Raw genomic sequence first — 22,690 nt, forward strand, 5'->3', positions numbered from 1 at the left:
CTGACATTGGTCCATATCAATGACAATATGATGGAACCCCTATAGACACTGCAACAACGACAACACGTTGGAATCCCCCCTAATGGGGCCCCCTACTAGCTGCTGCTTGCCAGTGGCAGTGGAAGTAGGGTGACCAGACGTCCCGCATTGTGCGTGACTGCACAGCATTTCTGTCTATTTTCACCCGTCACGCAAATTGAGACCATGTCCAGCATGATTGGTAGCCACCCACACTGTTGGGGTACCGTAGTGCTATGGTGCCTCAGGTATCACTACTGTGGGATAAGTTCAAAGTCCAATCGCAAGAGGGTGAGTGTCCATGTGCCGTTGCGCATGGACACTCACCCTCTTGTGCAAGCAAAACAAATCATTCAACACACTATGCAAGTACAGATTTCAACCAGCAGCAGAAACAAAAGGCGAATCCTGCCAGTTGTGGGTTGAACGGGGGTCATAGACGCCGTATTCCTGTCAAATACGGCGCAAGATAAGGGCTTACCGGCAACGGAGAAGTCCATCTCCAGGTCCAATGATTTCCTCTTTGTTGATTTCATGACTGCCCAGAAGTACCTGAACAGCCGAGCCGTGGCGGCACACAGGTGTGATGTATCAGAGGAGAAACTAGCCGTTCACATTTCTCTCTTTGTGGCAGGTAACAGCCGACAAACCTCACCGCACTTTAGAGACTGTTCTTTACTTATGAAGGGACTGTTCTTTACTTGTCAGGGGAGGAGGGTGGCTGGTTGATTTTTATTTCATTTATTTATTTTATTTTGATCCCCCCTATGTTAATCACTTATTGATGCTGTTTTTGAAGTATGAATAAGTCAATAAGTAATTTATTCCATTGAAATATCATTGATGTGTTATAGAAAAGTGATTCATCTTTTTATAAATGACAAAAGGCACATCTGCCTCATTTTTGCTGTGGTATCCTGATACTACTCAGAACTGTGATACACTTTCATTGGTATTGTACTTTCACTGGTATCTGGGGCTCCAAGGTGCCTCTTGCCTAGGGCCCCCAGAGTGTCTTGAAACAGCCCTGACGCTCTGTCAGCATTGTTGACAGAGCAACTGCAACAGAATTGTTGCAGTTGTTTTGCATTGGTTATGCCATTACACAGGTTAGACCGGTGCTGCAGCTAGACACCAGCCCGCTGTGATCCCTGGTACTGGGGGGTTTACTCTGGCAGAATTAGAGCTGCTACAGCCCCCAACAGAAGGTTAGTCTCCAGAGATGCTGCATGCTTTCCTCCAAGAAAAGCAGTCTGCAATAGCAGGATGTGAGGCAGAGGAAGCGTGGGGTGGCTAGCAACTAAATCTTGTCGCATTTGTGGTCTGATAAACAGAGCAGAGTGGGGCAAAGAGGGGCTGAGCGAATGTGCTGCATGCAGATCTAAAATAAAATAAGATGACATAAATCGATGTATGGGAAAAAACTGGGTTAGTATATGCAGTGCATGCATATGCTTATGGTTGTCTGGTGGGAGGGGCTTAGGATAGAGAGGGGAGAGCTGCAGCAGGAGGAGGATGTATTTTCAAATTCTGTTTTTTTTTTTTGTTTGTTTTTTGCCTTTTCAAGGCTTCTGCCTACACCAGCTTTAGAAGCATGGTTCCTTGTGTAAAGCCACTGCTTAGTGATGAGATCGTTTTATTGTATAATGACAATAAAACGGAACGGAACATTTTCCCACTCAGCATGGAAAACTGGAGGAATGCAACAGATGTTTTTTCTCACTGGGAATCCTCCGTATCAGTGTGAAAGGCGTTTTCTGTTCCCATGAGTGCACCATGCCTGGTAGACTTGGTAATCACTAAATAGATGGAAAAACATCCCCGTCCCAATCCCTCCCCAGTGTGGACAGTCAGAGCCGAGCCAACTCTCGACAACTGGCAGCTCTTTTTTTTTTTTTTTTTTTAAGATTTATATCTTTATCTTGCAAAACAAGATACATGTATGCAGAAGTTTCACTGTCTATCTAGTTTTGTTAAAGGCAAAGTAGATAATGACACATGAACTCTGGATAACATTATGAGGCTTTACAGACAGCCTTGTGACCAAACCCTGGCACTGCCATCTTGAACAGGCTAATGAAAGAGAACAGTCTGTTCTTCGGCGAGGAGCCCCAAGCTTCTGGAGTTTGGCCTTTCTTCAATCTAGGTCAGGTTTCACAAAGGTACCAGGATGGCAGAACTGAATGCAGGAGGGTTTCACATGTGCATCTTATTATCTCTAATCTCCTCCTCCTCTTTGTCCCCGGCCCCTCCCCCCTTGGTACTCACCACTGTTTGTCACACAGGACCAGACTGCCTGAGGAAAAGGAAGTATGCACTTTTTATCAGGTCAGAGTGAAACAGGCTAATGCAGGAGGAATAAAAGGAGCCTGTTAATCACTTGAACAACTTCAGAATTGCAGAATGGTGGGAGATGGCTGGGTTACTCTGCATGCTGGGCACATAATCACCAGGCTGTGTTTCTGTAGTAGAGGAAAGGACCCTGAGCTCAAAGGAAAATCATTGTTATTTTAAAAAAAAAGTACCATCTTTATTGCACTGTCGTATAAATAATTGTAGTAATAATGTACGTGACTAAAATGTAAATAAAAAAATAAATAAAATTAAGTGGGACAACAAATCAAATTCTCAACCTAAGGTCCACTTCCTTGCTTTCTGTGCAGCTTTCAAACTTATCTCGTCAGCTTCAGTTATCATCCATCTAGACCAGAAAGTCCATGAAAAGCTAAAGAGTCGATATAGAGTTAAGAGTTTATTTATTTATTTATTTATTTTTTTGGGGTCAAAATACTGTTCCCAAAGTTAAGAATGAACTTTCACCCTCCGATAAAATTTAACTGATGCTTAACAAAACTAACAACTGCAATAACAGACCATCTAGCAATCCCTCAAGCTGCAAGCTACAGCAATCCAACATTTCGGGTAGTGGCCCTTTTCCGACTTCCTGCCCCCTTACTTCCGGCCCTCTTGCTTAGACCACACCCATCTTTGAACTTGGCCTGATGTCACAGGCTATTTCCATGCACTGTTCATACGTGTACCTATGAAAAGTAATGCACCACGATGACCTATATAGTGAGCCCATAATCTGTGTATAATCAACATAATTAGGAAGGCTGCAATCGTGTGACCAATGCGCTGATGGTAATGAAGTAGTATAAAGAGCAAAAGTCTGCACAAGGAGGTTGGCTAGAGTGGTGAATAGGTAAGACAAACGGGACTTTCCCCCAAGGGATCGTTTTTGTTTTGGGACCACATGGAAGCACTGATCTTTGAGTTATTTTAAGGTACATCTTCACCATGTTTCTTTTCCTAAAGCTAAACTACATAACTTTATGTTAAATATGTGATGCAATGACACCCAACCATGTTTCTTTTCTTAAACCTAAACTATGTAAATTTACTAGCCTAAACCTAACCTATGTAACTTTACCTGCCTAAACTTAACCTACGCGACTTTACTTGACTAAACCTGCCCTACGTAACTTTACTTGCCTAAACCTAACCTGCGTAACTTTATGTGGTGCAAATAGTCTAAAAGCAATCTTTCTCAAATCAGTGTTAGTTCTCGGAACCTGCAGTACTAACCAGTCTTGCGAACGTGTGTTATGTGCTGCAGCTCTCCAGCCAATAGGTGATGACAAATATGAGGGTAATTTTTGAAGAAGTCCCTTATAAATAAATAAAAACAAATGCTGGTCCCTTCTAATAGAAAGAGGAGGCCAACCCACTTTTTGGTAAAGCAAATAGTGATGTGTGCCATAGCTGTCTCCAAGCTGTCAACAAGATGTTAGCCTACGCGACTTTACTTGCCTAAACCTAACCTAACATAATGTGACAATACCATCGGTGGGGTGCTAATTTGTTAGATATTATATGAACCATTGTATGTGCATATTTTATTTAAGATTTTTTTTTGGGCTTTTTGCCTTTAATGTTCAGGATAGAGTGAAATGGGGGAGAGGAAGAGAGAGAGAGAGAGAGAGAGCGGGGGTTGACATGCAGTAAATGGTCGCAAGTCGGAGTCGAACCTGCAACTGCTGCGGTGAGGCATCGCCATTGTATATGGGGCGCCAGCACTATCCACTGCGCTACCGACATCCCTCTTTTTATAAGATATCATATGAACTATTGTACCAGAGTTCATTGGATCTCAACTACACACTTTTAGTGACTGCATCTTGCACAGTATTTCTGCAACAGTCTTTGGGACCACATTTTGCCATGATCACACACACGCACATGCGCACGCGCACACACACACACACACACACACACACACATACACAAACACACACACACACACACACACACACACACACACACAGTAAATGTGTAATTTGAAAGGGGTCACCTGTATTGATGGGCCCTCAGATAATTAAACCCGCTGTACTCTAGTTTTGATGCAGTAAGTGAGCAACAAGCAGCAGGCAGACATAGTCAGAGACCAGTTGGTGAACATAGTGAGTGTAATTTGACAGTCAAAGACAGATATGTTTCTTTAGAGTTGGTGAGCCCAAAACAGAGTTGAAAGGAGTGATTCAGCAGCGATACTTAGCAGCTCAACTCAAACACAACTACAAATGAATTATAATGCTGCCCTATGATAATGCTCCCCTATGTTTGCTCAATGTGTAAATAGGCAACTGTTGCTGCTACATGTTGGTTATAACAATATAGTGATAGTATGCTAGTGTTGTGCTTATAGCATGTTCTGCTGCCCCCAAAGTGGCCAATCATTATTATTATTATTGTTATTATTATTATTATTATTATTATTATTGTTATCTTATGTGTGTGAGTAATTTTAGTAGTAGTCTAACATTTGGTTCAAAGACAAGATTTGTAACTTGTCTGAGCATAGGTTTAAAGAGCATGAGTCCTTCTCTTCTGCTGTGAAGTGACAGTGAAGTCACAGTGTTTCTGCTCTCATGAAGTGACAGTGTTTCTGCTCTCTGCACTACACCTTAAACACACATCCAGAAACAAAGTCACATCTGTTCATAAACCACAGAGGCACCATCACTGTAATCACTTAGTTTCCCTGCAGCTACTGCTGTGTATATTCTAGTCAGAGCAGTGAAACCACAATCAGCTGCAGGATCCCACACAACAGATGGGAAGCAGTATTTATTATTGAGCAGACACATGGTACTGTTAAGATCAGACATGAAGCGCTGGAGAGCTAGAGCCAGCTGTTGATTGTGGGTTATGCAGTTAGAGATTAAAAGATTTTGGACTAAGGATTGACTGGTGACTGGTTCACATCTTGGAGATAAAGTAAAAATGATATTTATAGCACCAAAGGTAACAATGTTACCATGGCATACACGAGAGGTTTGTTGTGCATGAAAGTTATTATTGACCTTGGAAACAGCAGTCTAATATGAAAATAAGCTTTTCCAGCACTTGCAGTCCTCTTGCTGACTTCATCAGTGGATGAAGTTTTCTTGCAAGTTTGTTGGTTTCCTAAAATTCAAAAATTATCTTTTGAAAGGATTTTATTCCGTTTGACGTCACTAAAAGAAGTCTGATGACTCAAATACATGAGCAGTCACACAGAGGTTGTAATCAAACCCCCAGGTTTTAAACATTCATCACAGTTTACAGACCCACTAATGACCTACTGCACTTACTGTAGTTCAGTCAGCCCACTCTACCATGATCACAAGGGTGTGGCGGATATAGATGTGTATGTCAAATACAGTAAGTGTAGCAGTGGATTTAAGTTGACTGCCGAACTAGCTCACGGACATTGTTTAAATTTTCTTGTGCTAACATAAGTTACTTCAACACAAAATGTTTTTGTTATTTTTTAATCTTTGAATAGATGTAGGTGTCCCTTGTTTCATATCCCCCATGAACATCTTTTGACCTTTTTTTAAAGTGTACTTTAAAAAAGTGTAACAGGTGTACTTTTGCATATAGATAGATCTCTCTGTCATCCCTCTGTCCTTTGGACCCTCACAGCGGATAAGGAAAAACTCCTAAAGAAAAACTTTTAGCAGGGAAAAAAATTGTAGAAACTTCAGGAAGAGCAACTGAGGAGGGATCCCTCTTCCAGGACGGACAGACGTGCAATAGATGTCGTACAGAACAGATCAGCATAATAAATTAACAGTGTTCCATATGACAAAATGAGACATGAAGAGAGACAGAGGCAGAGAGAGAGACAGAGACAGAGAGAGATGACAGTAGCTTACAACAACATTAACTTAAGTAATAATACTATTATAATAATTACAGTGTGTGTGTACAAACATACATACAGTACAGGCCAAAAGTTTGGACACACCTTCTCATTCAATGCGTTTTCTTTATTTTCATGACTATTTACATTGTAGATTCTCACTGAAGGCATCAAAACTATGAATGAACACATGTGGAGTTATGTACTTAACAAAAAAAGGTGAAATAACTGAAAACATGTTTTATATTCTAGTTTCTTCAAAATAGCCACCCTTTGCTCTGATTACTGCTTTGCACACTCTTGGCATTCTCTCCATGAGCTTCAAGAGGTAGTCACCTGAAATGGTTTTCCAACAGTCTTGAAGGAGTTCCCAGAGGTGTTTAGCACTTGTTGGCCCCTTTGCCTTCACTCTGCGGTCCAGCTCACCCCAAACCATCTCCATTGGGTTCAGGTCCGGTGACTGTGGAGGCCAGGTCATCTGCCGCAGCACTCCATCACTCTCCTTCTTGGTCAAATAGCCCTTACACAGCCTGGAGGTGTGTTTGGGGTCATTGTCCTGTTGAAAAATAAATGATCGTCCAACTAAACGCAAACCGGATGGGATGGCATGTCACCGCAGGATGCTGTGGTAGCCATGCTAGTTCAGTGTGCCTTCAATTTTGAATAAATCCCCAACAGTGTCACCAGCAAAACACCCCCACACCATCACACCTCCTCCTCCATGCTTCACAGTGGGAACCAGGCATGTGGAATCCATCCGTTCACCTTTTCTGCGTCTCACAAAGACACGGCGGTTGGAACCAAAGATGTCAAATTTGGACTCATCAGGCCAAAGCACAGATTTCCACTGGTCTAATGTCCATTCCTTGTGTTTCTTGGCCCAAACAAATCTCTTCTGCTTGTTGCCTCTCCTTAGCAGTGGTTTCCTAGCAGCTATTTGACCATGAAGGCCTGATTCGCGCAGTCTCCTCTTAACAGTTGTTCTAGAGATGGGTCTGCTGCTAGAACTCTGTGTGGCATTCATCTGGTCTCTGATGTGAGCTGCTGTTAACTTGTCATTTCTGAGGCTGGTGACTCGGATGAACTTATCCTCAGAAGCAGAGGTGACTCTTGGTCTTCCTTTCCTGGGTCGGTCCTCATGTGTGCCAGTTTCGTTGTAGCGCTTGATGGTTTTTGCGACTCCACTTGGGGACACATTTAAAGTTTTTGCAATTTTCCGGACTGACTGACCTTCATTTCTTAAAGTAATGATGGCCACTCGTTTTTCTTTAGTTAGCTGATTGGTTCTTGCCATAATATGGATTTTAACAGTTGTCCAATAGGGCTGTCGGCTGTGTATTAACCTGACTTCTGCACAACACAACTGATGGTCCCAACCCCATTGATAAAGCAAGAAATTCCACTAATTAACCCTGATAAGGCACACCTGTGAAGTGGAAACCATTTCAGGTGACTACCTCTTGAAGCTCATAGAGAGAATGCCAAGAGTGTGCAAAGCAGTAATCAGAGCAAAGGGTGGCTATTTTGAAGAAACTAGAATATAAAACGTGTTTTCAGTTATTTCACCTTTTTTTGTTAAGTACATAACTCCACATGTGTTCATTCATAGTTTTGATGCCTTCAGTGAGAATCTACAATGTAAATAGTCATGAAAATAAAGAAAACGCATTGAATGAGAAGGTGTGTCCAAACTTTTGGCCTGTACTGTACACATATACTCATACAACAGTTAAAACAAGTTAATAGCAACAACAGTTAAAATTAGTCAGGGTTTTTTTTTTTTTTTTTTTAAAGATTTTTTTAGGGCATTTTGCCTTTAATGGACAGGACAGGTAAGCGTGAAGGGGGAGAGAGAGAAGGGGGGATGACATGCAGCAGAGGGCCACAGGCTGGATTTGGACCTGGGCCGCTGTGTCAACAGCCTTGTACATGGGGCGCCTGCTCTACCACTAAGCCACCAACACCCCAAAATTAGTCAGGTTTTTGACTAGATTTCTGAATGGACCCATTGGAACCAGAGTAACAAGTTTCAAAGAACACTGCAATTTGTTCGAGGTATATGGTGCAAATAGTCTAAAAGCAGTCTTTCTCAAATCAGTGTTAGTTCTCAGAACCTGCAGTACTAACCAGTCTTGCGAATGTGTGTTATGTGTTGCAGCTCTCCAGCCAATAGGTGATGACAAATATGAGGGCAATTTTTGAAGAAGTTTCTTATAAATACATAAAAATAAATGCTGGTCCCTTCTAATAGAAAGAGGAGGCCAACCCACTTTTTGGTAAAGCAAATAGTGATGTGTGCCATAGCTGTCTCCGTTTATAAATCTGAGGGCTGAATGATAGACAGCATTTAGGGGCATAAGAGGCCCCCTTTACACCTGGCATCAACATGTGTTTTTTTGCGACCTGATTGCAATGGGATAACGCTTGACCACATATATTTATACGTGGTACAATATGTGTCTCTGGTGTCCACGTCCAGATTTGTTTGCTATCCGATCACGCTCTGTTTGGCTGGTGTCACATCCTCCTCTTCTTCTTCTGCAAACATTTCCCGCAGCACACTACAACGTCATATCCTGTGTGCCACAACAACAACAACAACAACAACAACAACAACAAGATGTCACGTGAAGTCGCGTCATTGTATGGACACTTTTGTCCATACTGTAATCATTTAAGTCAATATCATCATCTCCAACTGATGTTTTTAACTAGGTTTCTGAAAGGACGAGAATGTCAGGATTGTTGTTAAAAATACAAATATTAATGTAATCCATTTTCTTCATAATGCTATGAATGTTGATATGCATCAGACCAAGTCCCTTTCTATTCTTGAAATCTTCAAATGAGTTCAGGGAAGAGGGAGGGTTCTGTGATAAAGCAAGTTAAGATTTTTTAAATACACTGACTATGATGAGCTTACTGCTACAGACATCAGAGGGTATATGCATATTACAGCAAATGGTATGATATGCAGTGTCAGAGGACTCAATATCAAATGTTTTTTTTGATATCATTAATTTGTAATTGCCTGTTGGTAATCCTGACAGGAATGTTAACAATGTCAATAAATGGTCTGAGCCTGGTAGAAATGACACATGTGTACATGTGTACCATTGTGGCAGGGACCAGAACCGGGGGAACATCAAACACTGATGAACTGGTCAGCCCTGGGCTGATGTTTGCCGTTGTGCTGACGTAATAGGCAGGTGGGCGTGGGGCCACATGGATGGCAGAGGCTGTATGCCAGGTTGGCAGAAAACACTTGTGTACCAGCTTTGCTCAGGTGGAGACCATGTGCACTGAAAAAATACCCATATTCCCAGAAGAGATTGAAATTGTCATTGAAACGCACGTCACTGGGGTCACACGCAGTGGACAGCCAAGTATTTATGCTAAGCAACCTACTGAACGGTGTGGGGCCGGAGATGTAAACTGTACTGTGGGACTGTTTGAGAACATTAAATGGATTGATAAAGTCTTGTTTTAAAAATTCGGACCGCTGTTTTTAAATGTCATTTGTTCCAACCTGTATGACGATTGTGTCAATTTTGTGTTAAGATTTTATTATGTCCGGGACTTAATCAGTGATGTCACGTTGCATGGCGCCTGGGAAAGAGAGTGTATGCACTCTGTGGACTCTCACATTTCTGATTATGGCGTCACCAATAATAAGTGTTGATGGAGGACTTGGCACTGGCTGATGCAGCTTTGCAGGTTACTGGCCTGGTACCTGATCTCAAGTTGCAGTGGTGAGATGGAGGAGGCTCCGGGTTCCTGATTAATGGAGGATATTCATTTGAATCGAGGATATCATATCGATTTATCAACTGGATGTCTTGGTTTGCTTGAGTATGAAAAGAGGGAAAGGAGCGCGCCCCCCCCCCCCCCTTCTTTTTACGGCCATGACCACAACCCAAGGCTGACGATGTGGATGTGATGGAGTAGAGCTGGACGGGGCTTTGGGTTTAGCCCCAAGCTGGAGTCAGGGGTCCTTAGGGACGGTGACCTGAGTGAGAGCAGAATCAGCAGCTGGAGTGGTCGCAGTGGGCGGAGTAGGAATTGTAGCCGAAGAAATAGCAGCATCGGCAGGGTAGGGAGCGGTGGTAGCCAGCTCTTCGGCAGTGGTGGTGGAGACTTGTGCAGAGCCGAATATGATCATCCAAGTGTCTTTCAGCCTCCTGGTTTTGTAGAGCGTTGAGATTCTTTGCTCCAACTCAACTACCCTCTTGCTGAGATCAATGCAGCTTACACAGCCCGATGGTGAGGTTTGTGGAGTCATGGCTACCAGAGCGTGTGCTCAGCTTTTCTCTTGCAATCTACATGTCCGATTGCTAAAATTCTTAATTATTAATTAATTATTAATTAGTAATTATTAATTAGAGTATTATTTAAAACAACCAGGCTTCAAAAAGTGTTTCATAAAAAATGTGCATGTAAAAGTCTGTGGGTTTATGGGAGAGTTTCTGACAAACAAACGAATGCCTGCCACGTCCGTATTACATACTCATACATACATACATACATACATACATACATATAAACAAATATAGATAGATAGAAATAAATTGTAAACTATTACAGCAGCATAACAAAAAAGACAAAGATAATGTGCAAAAACTATACAGTGATTTTCAATATACAATACTTACTGACAGAAGCTATGTAGTTTGTAGTATTTAGTGTAGCATGAATGTAGCATTTAAGCAGAAATATGACTGAGGTTGTCTGAGTTTGTTGAGTTTGTGCTTTGATTGGTGCCCTGAAAGAAATCAATCAATTACTTTGGTGCAGAGTTGTGGACTTAAGTCAGAAATTTAGTGACTTTAGACTTGACTAGAAAAAATAAAAAAAGACTTGCAACTTGAGCCCAAAGATTAAAAGTATGTTATTTTAAAAGTTTCCTCCAAATCAACTCATTCCCCTTCATTTCTTGAATTAGCTTTCGTTAACATTCATCTTTTTATTTCCTTTAAACAGAAGAAGAAGAAGAAAGAACAGTCTTACAACGAATGTCTTACGAGTTTGGGAAGAGACTTGAAAGTTTAGGACTTAGGACTTGACTTGGATCTTATGTGCAAAGACTTGAGACTTACTTGTGCAAAACAATGACTTCGTCCCACTTCTGCTTTGGTGAGTATAATGTTATCATAACCAGTACAAGGCTGCGGTCGGAAAGTCTTTTTTGCTTAGGAAGGTTCCTAGCTGAGTGAAATGACCCAGAGGTATTTTAGTGGCCGCCATGATAAGAGCTGTTCGAATTCTCTAAACACTAAGGAAAGGAGGTTCAATGCTTCCTTTCAGATCTCCTTTAGCATAGGATACATCAGACCTTCCTAAGCGATAGGAAAGGAGATAATTTAATCCCACAATGCTTTGCGGGAGCAATATTTAAAGCGACCGACCGTTCACGGAGACAAACGAATAAACCCAAAGAAGTAGGACAAGAGGAAGAACGAAAGAAGTGACGAAAGGTAAAGAAAAAGAACAACTGGCTCTCAACATGACTGAAAAGTCACTGAGATCACCATGTAAGTCACCGTTACATGAAGCTTTGCCCATCTCATGCCATAACTTGGTAATATGCGTAACGTGATATGTTCCAAACTCTCAACAATATGTTAAACCCATGCGAACTATAAACGTCACGCTACTGTTGTAACATTACCAAATTCAAGTTAATATTGTGGTGTAAGATATGCTCAGTGTGCATTATTCATGTCACTATTTGAGTGTTGTTGAATCGTCAGCTTTTAGCAATATCATTAATTAATTTTTCTTCAGTCAGAGATGCTGACAAATCCAATAAACACAATTAAAAAAATAAAATAAAAGTTAACTTCAAGGCACAATCATGTCAACATTTCAAGGTGTTTACTGAGTTTTGTGGTCATTTTTAAACTATTGTAAGCAAATGACAGATGATGATTGATTGGCATATTAAGACAGAAGTTTGTCTTTCAAGAAAAAGGGATATGAAACATTTTTATTTAGGTGATGTTTTTAATTCAACATGTTTGCAACTTAAGAATGATATGTACAGTAGTAGATTTGTAAGCCTAACATATTTGCCTCTCTTGCATACACTTGAACATTTGTCATAAATAATCACAATGGTTCAGGAGGGTGAGTGTGAGCAACCATTTTCAGCGTTTCAGTTTTGTGACTGCCTATCTGTCTTTTTTAATTCAATTCAGACGTTGGTAATTAAGTTATATTTTTCACTGTGCTGTCCACGTTTATAGAGCCTGCATGAAGCAACATATTAAGTAGGCATGGGGCGGAGTATCTGAGATGCGCTTTTTGTAGTCCATCTAAACTAAACTGTAGTTTCACCACGGTCGACCTATGTCACTGACATCCGCCGTCGCATAATGACGTAGCCCAGCATAAGTGCGGTTGGATTTTCTCAGCTCTGCGGTTCTCTTTTCCTAAGTCCTTATGAATTCTCCTACTCATCTTTCCTTGACTTCATGACGTTTCCCACCGAGGTCAAGGAATAGTGATTAGGAATAGACGATAGGAGGGACTTTCCAACCGCAGCCCAAGTGTTGGAAAAAATTGAGTGTAGCATTAGTTCAGGTGGGACACGATGTCAAGCTTAGCTCACATTCCAACTATGTTAGATGATCTCAAGCAGCCCAATCAACTGATGGAGCAGCTGACTGATGGAAAGGAGTCCGCTGATGGATCACATGATTCCTTTCTATGCAACCAATTGGCAGGGCACCCTGTTTTAACTGCTTTGGCCTGCCCACTGTTGCCGCTTCCTCTGCAAGCTGCTTTGCAACCCACCTCCACCCTAGCTCCTCCTTTTCATGTTCTGTCTGTTTTATCAATGTCATTTCTGTTTGTCATTGATGCTGGCTGTGTTCTGTTCATGGTCTCTGCAGGAGGTTTGCTCTCTCTGCCTCAGGGTTTCCTAGTATGCACATGGAAGGGCAGAGGGGGGCCCTCTCTGCCTTGAGCTTTCCACGTAGGCACATGAAGGGCGGTGAGGTGTGCTCTCCCTGCCTTAGCCTCTCCACATAGGTGCATGGGAGAGCGGAGAGGTGTGCTCTGTCAGCCTCAGGCTTTCTGCGTAGGCCCAGGGAAAGGGAGAGAGGCCCCAGAACAGAGCCATACCGCCATAATAGTTTTCTTTGACTTTAGTGGACTTGACTGAACTATAAACATACAATAATAGTATAATAGTATAGCCTTTAATGGCTAAATCATTAGCTGGCTACAGTGCTACAGTAATACTCACAGTGTAAGTTCTAACGTCCTTATCTAAACCTTCAATTTCTGTCTTTCTTTCCCTAGTAAAAAATCTCACTTTCCCCTGAACTTAATAAAGACTTCCATGACGCAGAGTCCCATAATGAAAGGTCTGGCAGTCACTGTAAACCTCTGACTCACTTCTGTTTTGCCCCCAGTCATTGCCGGGCCTTGAGTGGGCAGTGGCAAGGTATGACGTGACAAGATGAAAGACATCTAAAATAAACATGTGGTCCAACACATTCTCGATTTTACCAGTTCAATGTGGCTACATATGGTGAAGCTTCCATTGCAAGTGGTGATGGGAAGGCCAGACACATGGCAGACCTTGCTCATGTATATAAGGTGTGGCCTGATTAAGGCTGAAATCCAACAACCAAAGGTTAATGAGGTGGGTTTAGGTTGTAGCTCGCCTGACTGTACAGTAAATGGGAGTAATTGGGTCTCTGGCTACTTGTAGAATCAGATGGTTTTTATGTCAGTGATGAGGAGTCAGCTTTGGTTTCAGCTTCAAGAGTTTGCTGATTGATGATGTGGTGACACACAGCTCACTGTCAAATCTTAAATTTGGTTCAGGGTGCGCTGTGGCTCATAATGGATTAACATGTAAACAATGTAAGTGGGAGTTGGAAGCCTTGAAAGATATCAGCAAAATCTTGAGCCACAGGGAGTCAAATGCAAAAAAGAAAAGGATGCAATCAGATTTCCTAACGTTTCTTAAAACCCCAGCAGCATTTTAAATGAGATGGAGGCGAGCAGCTGACTTGTGGCTTAGGCCAGAGTTGCAGATGTCCAGCTGAGCAGAAAATAAAAGCATGTATAACTTTCTTGAGATCAGAAACTGATCAGATAAGGGAAAAAAGTTGAAAATATTTTTCTTTTCACTGCAGTCCTTGGCCTCAAGAGCATGATAGCACTACCTTGGATAGTTGGTCAAATTAATGTAAGTCTCAAAATAAATAACTTTAGTTGATTTGGTTGCAGAAAATGGCAACTGTGCTATCCACCTCCTAATATCAGAAAATATAAGTCTGGAGATATTGCCACATGGTTAAAGAGATACATACAATTGTGTATCCTTTTTAAAAGACAGGACATTGTTGTCAGAAATTTTTGAGTGACAGACAAACAAATAGGCTTGGGCAGTATCTATTTTTTCACGCAGTACCTTCATACCTCCCTAACATTTCACTGGGGCATACATTATATGATGGAATTTGTTTAACATTATTTTCTCCATATTAAACAAAAAATATATATGAACAACAGTTTACCTCCTGAACTCAAGTTTCTCTCTTTCACTAAACTAAGATTAGCTTAATTGCCTTGTTAACTAATTGTAAAAAACACTTCACTTGACAGAAACATTATAAAACTCACCAAAATTATCTTTGTCTTTCCACTGTTCCAACAATCACCAACTTGATCCTTGGTCAAGATAAACCCTTAACTTAATGGGTCCAATGTGACAAAATGCTGGCTTTACGTACTGTTTTTCTTGACTGTTTCTCTGCTATTGCTGGCCAGCTTTTTACTAGTCCTGTAACGTTATCCTGACGACTCATAGTCCCCTTCTTTCTTAGCTCAGCTGCCTGTTCCACCACTAGAGACTGACCTCTGGTGGCACAGTTGTGCATTACATACAATATATCCCCTCAATACAGCCCCTCAGTATCAATTTGAATTTGAAAGTAATAATATTATAATTATAATTCTGGCTATTGTGGTACAATATGTTGAAAGTATATATTAATATCTGATAGTATACATATGTGACAATAATCATATGTGTATAATAACAGTAGAAGTATGACTAATGATAACAGTAGCAGCAGGAGGCATCTGGCAGGACCACGGCAGCAGCACAACCACACACGTCACACTATCCAGGCACCGCTGCAATATGAGTTAACCTGAGAGACAGTGGAGCACAAAGGCTCTGGAGAAGAAGCAGAGTTAGTGACATGCAGTATGGTCGAGTTAGCAAGGCCCTAACTATAAGTTTTATCAAAAAGGAAAGTCTTAAATCTAGTCTTAAATGTGGAGACGGTGTCTGCCTCCTGTACCGCAACAGGAAGATGATTCCACAGGAGAGGAGCCTGATAGCTGAAGGCTCTGGCTCCTGATCTACTTTTGGAGACTTTAGGGACCATGAGTAACCCTGCATTCTCAGGGCGCAGTGTTCTGGTGGGATAATATGGCACTATGAGCTCTCTAAGATATGACGGAGCTTGACCGTTGAGAGCTTTATAAATTAACAGTAAGATTTTATATTCAATTCTGGATTTTACAGGGAGCCAGTGCAGAGAAGCTAAAACAGGAGAAATATGATCTTGTTTCTTAGTTCCTGTAAGAACATGTGCCACTGCATTCTGAATTAGCTGGAGAGTTTTTAAAGACTTAATAGGGGGTTACAGTAATCCAGCCGAGAGGTAGCGAAAGCGTGAACCAATTTTTCGATATCTTTTTGGGTCAGGATAGACCTAATTTTAGTAATATTACGCAGATGAAAAAACGCAGTCCGTGAGGTTTGTTTTAAATGAGAATTAAAAGACAAATCTTGATCAAATGTTACTCCGAGGTTTCTTACGGTAGTGCTAGAGGCCAGAGCAATGCCATCTAGAGAAACTATGTCATCAGATAAAGAGTCTCTGAGTTGTTTGGGGCCAAGAACAATAACTTCAGTTTTGTCTGAATTTAACATCAGGAAATTGGTGCTCATCCAAGTTTTATGTCTTTAAGACAATTATGAAGTTTAGTTAATTGATTAGTTTCTTCTGGCTTTGTCGATAAATACAACTGTGTATCATCTGCATAACAATGGAAATTTACAGAGTGATTTCCAGTGATGTTACCTAAAGGAAGCATATGGAGTGCGTAAGGATGTTTCATTATGAACGTGAACAAACTGAAAACGATCAGATAAATAAGATATAAACCAGCTTAGTGCAGAACCTTTTAGACCAATTAAATGTTCCAGTCTCTGTAGCATAGGCTGACCAAACGTCCTCTTTTGCCCGGACATGTCCACGTTTCATGTCCCGTCCGGGGCATCCGGGGGGATTTTATAAACTGATGATAATGTCCGGTTTTCTGTGTGTTTGTGTGTGTGTGTTAGAGTGCGGCACGGGCAGCATATTTCTGTCCGAACCCGAACCGAGCGCGACATTATTTATAACCAAAGCACTGAGTTTGTGTCACACAGTTGTTACGGTTGAGGCTATTTAACAGGCCAGGCGTGCGCTGTGGGTGCTCAGCTGCGGAGAGGGAGACCTCCGTGTTTGAGACGGGAGCGGGAAGCAGGAGGTCCGACGCTTCTAGCGAGAGGAGAGGGAGAAATAAAACAAAATAAGACAAAATAGGAAAAACCTGTCTCCCTCTTTTATTTTATTTTCAGCGTTTAATCGAGGCGGAGGCGGGCGGCTGGAGGTCCGAGACTTCCAGTGAGGGGAGAGGTAGAAACAAACAGCCAGTGTGTGTCTGTGTGTGTTATGTTCAGGTGTTGTCACGTAAATAACAGTGCCCAAGCAATAAACAGGACAGACAGTAGAATTTTATTTATTTTTACACTATATTTTCACTGAAAGCTGACCGAATCCGACCCGAGCCCGAATACAATTTATAGCTACTTTTCTGACCAACCTGTCGGGTACTGTCGGGCTCGGATCACCACGTTCTAGTGTGTGTATGTGTCCCCTATTGGGGCCTATCTGAACTTCTGTCTTTGAGAGATATTATTTTGTAATATAACTGAATTTTCTATCCATACATCTTAACCGCTTCATCCTCTTGAGGGTCGCGGGGCTGGAGCCTATCCCAGCTACATCGGGCGAGAGGCAGGGTACACCCTGGACAGGTCGCCAGACTATCACAGGGCAAACAACCATTCACACTCACCTACGGACAATTTAGAGTCACCAATTAACCTAGTCCCCTAGTCTGCATGTCTTTGGACTGTGGGAGGAAGCCGGAGTGCCCGGAGAGAACCCACGCTGACACGGGGAGAACATGCAAACTCCACACAGAAGGGCTCCCACGCCCGAGATCGAACCGGCAACCCTCTTGCTGTGAGGCGAGAGTGCTAACCACCACACCACCGTGCCGGCTATGTGTAGGCTATGTCGTGGCCGGCCGAGTGTTTTTTGGAAATCAAAATATGGTCACCCTACTGTAGCAGAATTTGATGGTCAGTAGTGTCAAACGCCGCACTAAGATCTAATAAAACAAGTACAGAGACGAGTCCTTTGTCTGAAGCAATCAAAAGATCATTTGTAATTTTAACTAGTGCTGTCTCAGTGCTATGATGCACTCTAAATCCTGACTGAAATTCTTCAAATAAATTATTATCATGGAGAAAATCACACAGCTGGTCTGCGACTACTTTCTCAAGGATCTTTGACATAAAGGGAAGATTAGATATTGGTCTATAGTTGGCTAACACCTCTGGATCCAGGGTGGGCTTTTTTAGGAGAGGTTTAATTACAGCTACCTTAAAGGACTGTGGTACATAGCCTGTTAATAAGAATATATTGATCATGTCTAATAAGTGTTAACTAAAAGTAAGACTTCCTTAAGTAGCCTAGTTGGGATGGGGTCTAAGAGACACGTTGATGATTTAGATGAAGAAATCACTGCGGCCAGGTGTTGAGGAGAAATCGGGGAGAAGCAATCTAAATATATATTCGGTCTTACAGTTGTGTTTGAGGGAAGATAGGTACCATCTGAGGACAGGAGGTCATGAATTTTGCCTCTTGTGTTTGGCCCTTTCATGGTTTTGATCATCAATAAGGTAAAATCAGCACATAACCTAAAAGAACACAAAGAAGCCCTACAAAATATAGCATGTAACACCAGCCTTATCCTTTGAGCAGCATTCAAAGCTGGGTCCTTTGGAAGCAGATCCAGCAGTAGTGTAAAAAGGTTGTTCTTTGCAAACTTGCAAACAATCACAAATGATAGCCTGTGACCTGTGCTGTGATACATGTGAAGCAAGATCAACTAAATCTTGATTCTTTTCTTTCCCTTCTCCTCAGCATGTGACAGTAACCACTGGGGTCCCCACTGCAGTAACAGATGTCAGTGCCAGAACGGCGCACTGTGTAACCCAATCACCGGAGCCTGTATCTGCACTCCTGGATACAGAGGCTGGCGCTGTGAGGCCCAGTGTGAAGTGGGCACCTATGGAAACGGATGCCAGCAGAAATGCCAGTGCCAGAATGGAGCCGCTTGTCACCACGTTACTGGAGAATGCAAGTGTTCACCAGGATACACTGGAGCTTTGTAAGTTGAAGGAGAGAATGTGTGAGAATCTGTTTCCTGCTTCCAATTTCAACAGTGACTTAAAAGTAAAAGCTCAGGGCCCATTGAGAAACACTTTTTCTGCTTGGGTAGCACTCAGTTTTGTATTCCATGTTGCTAGATATGTTAACATGCATAAAAATGTCTTTCCAAAGCCAGTTTCTGAAGAGCCTTTGCCAGAGTATGAGCTCATCTTTTTTCGACTCAAAACAAGTTACTAAAGAGACCAAGTCAGACTGGAACAAGGAGTCTCATGACTAGTGATCAGTTGGGCTCAGTTAGACCTTAAAGGTCTTGTACTGTAAGAAGTGAGATTTCCATGTCATTTTAGGGGCAGTACACATGCCACATCTTTAACTGCCTGGAAAACACGAGGTCGGGTGCTGAGTGCAACTCTTGTGTCTATTCTGTGCCAGCTTTCAAGAGAGCGGAGGCTCAGGCTCACATACGGGCAACCAATCACATCTTTTAAAGAATGCATCATACCTAGCAACAGGGTCAATCACTGCTCCTCACTAAGGTCAAAAAATTCTGTCCCTTCCTTGCTCAGAGAATTTTCCTACATCACTCCTAAAATAGGACTCCTTGCTAGAAATTTTATGGCTAGTTAGGAGCACTCTGAAAGTATTCTCATAATGCTTGTGAATACAGCACCTGGTCAAGGTGGGCACTAAAATAAAAAGTTTAAAATACAGATGCGCTGAGTTCTTGCAATCAGTGGGAAGGAACTGCGTCACAATATTAGGCTGTGAAAGCGCTATGATTGTTTGACCGCTACTGATGGAAGGTTTAGACATTCTTTCTGAGACAGTCATCACTGCTGCACTGCTTCATTTTTCCAGTTGCCAAATATCTCAGTGTTGTGATCATTTTATTTCTACTGTTTTATCATTACTGCATTGGGTAAGACATGTGAGTGCATCTCTGATGAGATCAACCATAAACATTATCTCTGCACAGTCTAATTTGTAGCGTTTCATTATCACTGATTCAGCGTTTGGAGAATATTTCTCCTTCATCTTTGACTTTCCACCATTTTCTCCTCTGCGTAAGAAGCTCTTAAGCCTCTTAAAAGTCTTTTTACCTACTCATAACAGTTTTTTTTTTTTTTTATTTAAGGAGCTCTGTTAAAGGTTAAGATGCTTAGTTAATAACTTTTATTTTTACCAGGATCTTAATTGTAAGGGGAAATTCTAAGAAAATGTCATAATTTTCTCAGGATTTTCTGTGACTTGGAGCAAGTCTTTTTACTAGGAAGCTTTATGAATATAGCCCCAGGACTTTCTTGTGGAAGAGATATTGTATCTCAGTGGGACCTTTCTGGTTAAATAAAGGATAAATAAATTAAAAAGCACAGAGGGCTCTTTGCTATCTAAGATTTCACTGTTACCAGCATCACAATGTTTTAATTTAGTCGTTACTTATAGTAAAGTCACACATATTGTTTGTTGTGGAACCTGAAGATACTCAAAATAACATCTGTATAGACCAATGTTAAGTCCTGACAGTATGATTATACCCGACAGATCAGTGAAGGAATCCTATATCAGTAACTTTCGCTTTTCCTTTCCCATTTGACGTGTAACAGGAATATGTAAGGATATTTTTATACCTCCACACCAGTGACAGCTGTGTCCAGAGGCATTGGCCCTCATTTATGAAAAAAATGTACGATACAAAACTGGGCGTAGGGTTAGCATTTAAGATCGGCATTTATCAATGGGGATGTGAGCAGAGCGTATGATCAGGTCTCAGCTCGTGTGCCCAAGTTTGAGTCAGCTGGATTTGCGGTGCAGCAGTAAATCTGGCTCAGCTGAACAATTGTTATTAGACAGTATTCTGACTGACATCTATCTATTTGCAGCCACATATTAGTCACCTTAAAAAATGTATAGTCACCATATGGACATGCACACTCTCTCACAGCTCGCAGTTGCCTGGCTCCTTTTCCAGGCTGACCGAATGATGAAAACGCTCGTGTCTAGCTCTATCTGAAACTTTTCTTTGTTTTTAAACACTGACAAACCTAAGCATGTTTATGTCATTTATCATTAAAACATCATTAAAAAGAAATAAATGAACTCTTCAACAGTGCGATTATTTAAATAATAGTAGCCTAGGTGATTAAATTGATTGAAATTTGATCTGGGATGTCAGGGTTTCCATTTCTATCTTAGAGAAGTTTCTCTTCTTGGCTGTACGATATCTCTCCATGGCATAAACTATATTGGGATGGGATACATTTACGAACAACCAGTAATTCCTATGCTGTGACTGGCGAGATAAGAATGTGTTACGCAAATCCTATCATAAAACTTTTTTCACACTGGGATCTGCGCTGGTTTTTGAGATAGATTGATAAATGAGGGTGATTATGTTTTTGGATTGTCTGTCCTTCGCTTTTTCGTGAACGCCATATCTCAAGAACGCCTTGAGGGAATTTCTTTAAATCTGGCACAAATGTGTAATTGGGCCCAGGGATGAACTCATTAGATTTTGGTGGTTAAAGGTCAAGGTCACTGCAACCTCATCCATTGCATTTTTTGAAAGTGACATTTCAAGAATACCTTGTGGGAATATCTTCAGATTTGGCACAAATGTCCATTTTGACTCATCAATAAACTGATTAGATTTTGGTAGTCAAAGTCAAGGTTACTGTGACCTTGCATCCATCGCATTCTTGTGAACGTGATTTGTCAAGAGCGCCTTGAGGAAATTTCTTCAAATTTGGCACAAATGTCTTCTTGGACTTAAAATAATTAGCTGATTAGATTTTGGTGGTCAAAAGTCAAGGTCACGTGGCTTCATGAAACATGTTTTTTGGCCATATCTCAAGAATTCATCCACTAATTATGATAGTATCTCACCCAAATGTCTAATAGGATAAAAGTGTTGACATTGTATATCCAAAGCATTAAAGGTCAGGTCAGCTTCACTTTGGTGTCCACCTTGAAACTGTGCTGATTGTATAGATCTTCTGTGCTGCCATGGGGAGGATGTGTGTGAAGCATCCAAGTTTTCACAAACATGGATGGAAATTGTAGCTGCAACTTGACTGGTTCAAAGAGGCATACAAACGCAAGGCAGTAATTTTAGTTTCTGTTACCTCTTATCTGGAAGTTATTTATTTCAGGATGTGAATGAGTTTGAGGTGGGAAGGTTATTTACGTGAAATTTCCATGTAAAGTAATTTTGAAAAATTCAAGGTTAAAGAATAAATTATGATTATCAGAGATATACAGCACTGTAATACCTTATCACACAGAACATCATCGTCTAACCACACCTTAATGTCACTTTTTAAAGTCTACATTACCATTAGTGCTGAAACAATCAGTTGATTAATAAATCATGCGTCAACCAAAAATCCCACCACTGGCCATTCGTTATATTTGCTGAAACTGTCACTGTGTTTTGAAAGACGTACATGAGACAGATAGTCTGGAGAAATAAATAATGTTTCCTCCAACTGCTTCTAAGGGCATTTGCAAGAATCTACTGCGGTGAACCAAAAGCAATCAGAGCCAGAGTCTTAGGTGCAGCTGTCTTTTATGTCAGTCACTGCTCATGAACTGAGATCAAACTTTCAAACTAAGCAGCATTGATCAAATATGAAGATTCTGTTACTGCATTGCCTATTTGCTGCCTCAAATGTTTCCAGAAAAATATTTCGGTGACTGTTTAGCTATAAAGTCAGAAAGATTGCTCCAGCCAGTGGGCGTTTTTTTTTGTTTCGACTGGACTGTTTTCAACATAGCATCACAAACTTCTCATTTTACAGCTAAACAGTCACTAAAATATGTTTCCGAAAACATTTCAGGTGACAAATTTAAAATGCAGTAACAGAATTTTTATTCATATTTAATCAGCACTGCCTAGTTTAACAATTGACCACAGTTGATTGACATGATTGACAGCTGCATC

General features: G+C 41.2%; 1 protein-coding gene across 1 annotated transcript in view; it reads left to right on the forward strand.

Moving 5' to 3' along the window:
• Window positions 1-22,690, forward strand: part of megf10 (multiple EGF-like-domains 10) — a 140,220-nt gene that overhangs the window by 76,363 nt on the left and 41,167 nt on the right. The window contains exon 6 of the mRNA XM_049603992.1: window positions 18,502-18,748. Coding sequence (XP_049459949.1) covers window positions 18,502-18,748 — 247 coding nt within the window. The remainder of the gene's footprint in view (window positions 1-18,501; window positions 18,749-22,690) is intronic.

This window comes from Epinephelus fuscoguttatus, linkage group LG18 (genome assembly GCF_011397635.1).
Source record: "Epinephelus fuscoguttatus linkage group LG18, E.fuscoguttatus.final_Chr_v1".
NCBI lineage: Eukaryota > Metazoa > Chordata > Actinopteri > Perciformes > Serranidae > Epinephelus > Epinephelus fuscoguttatus.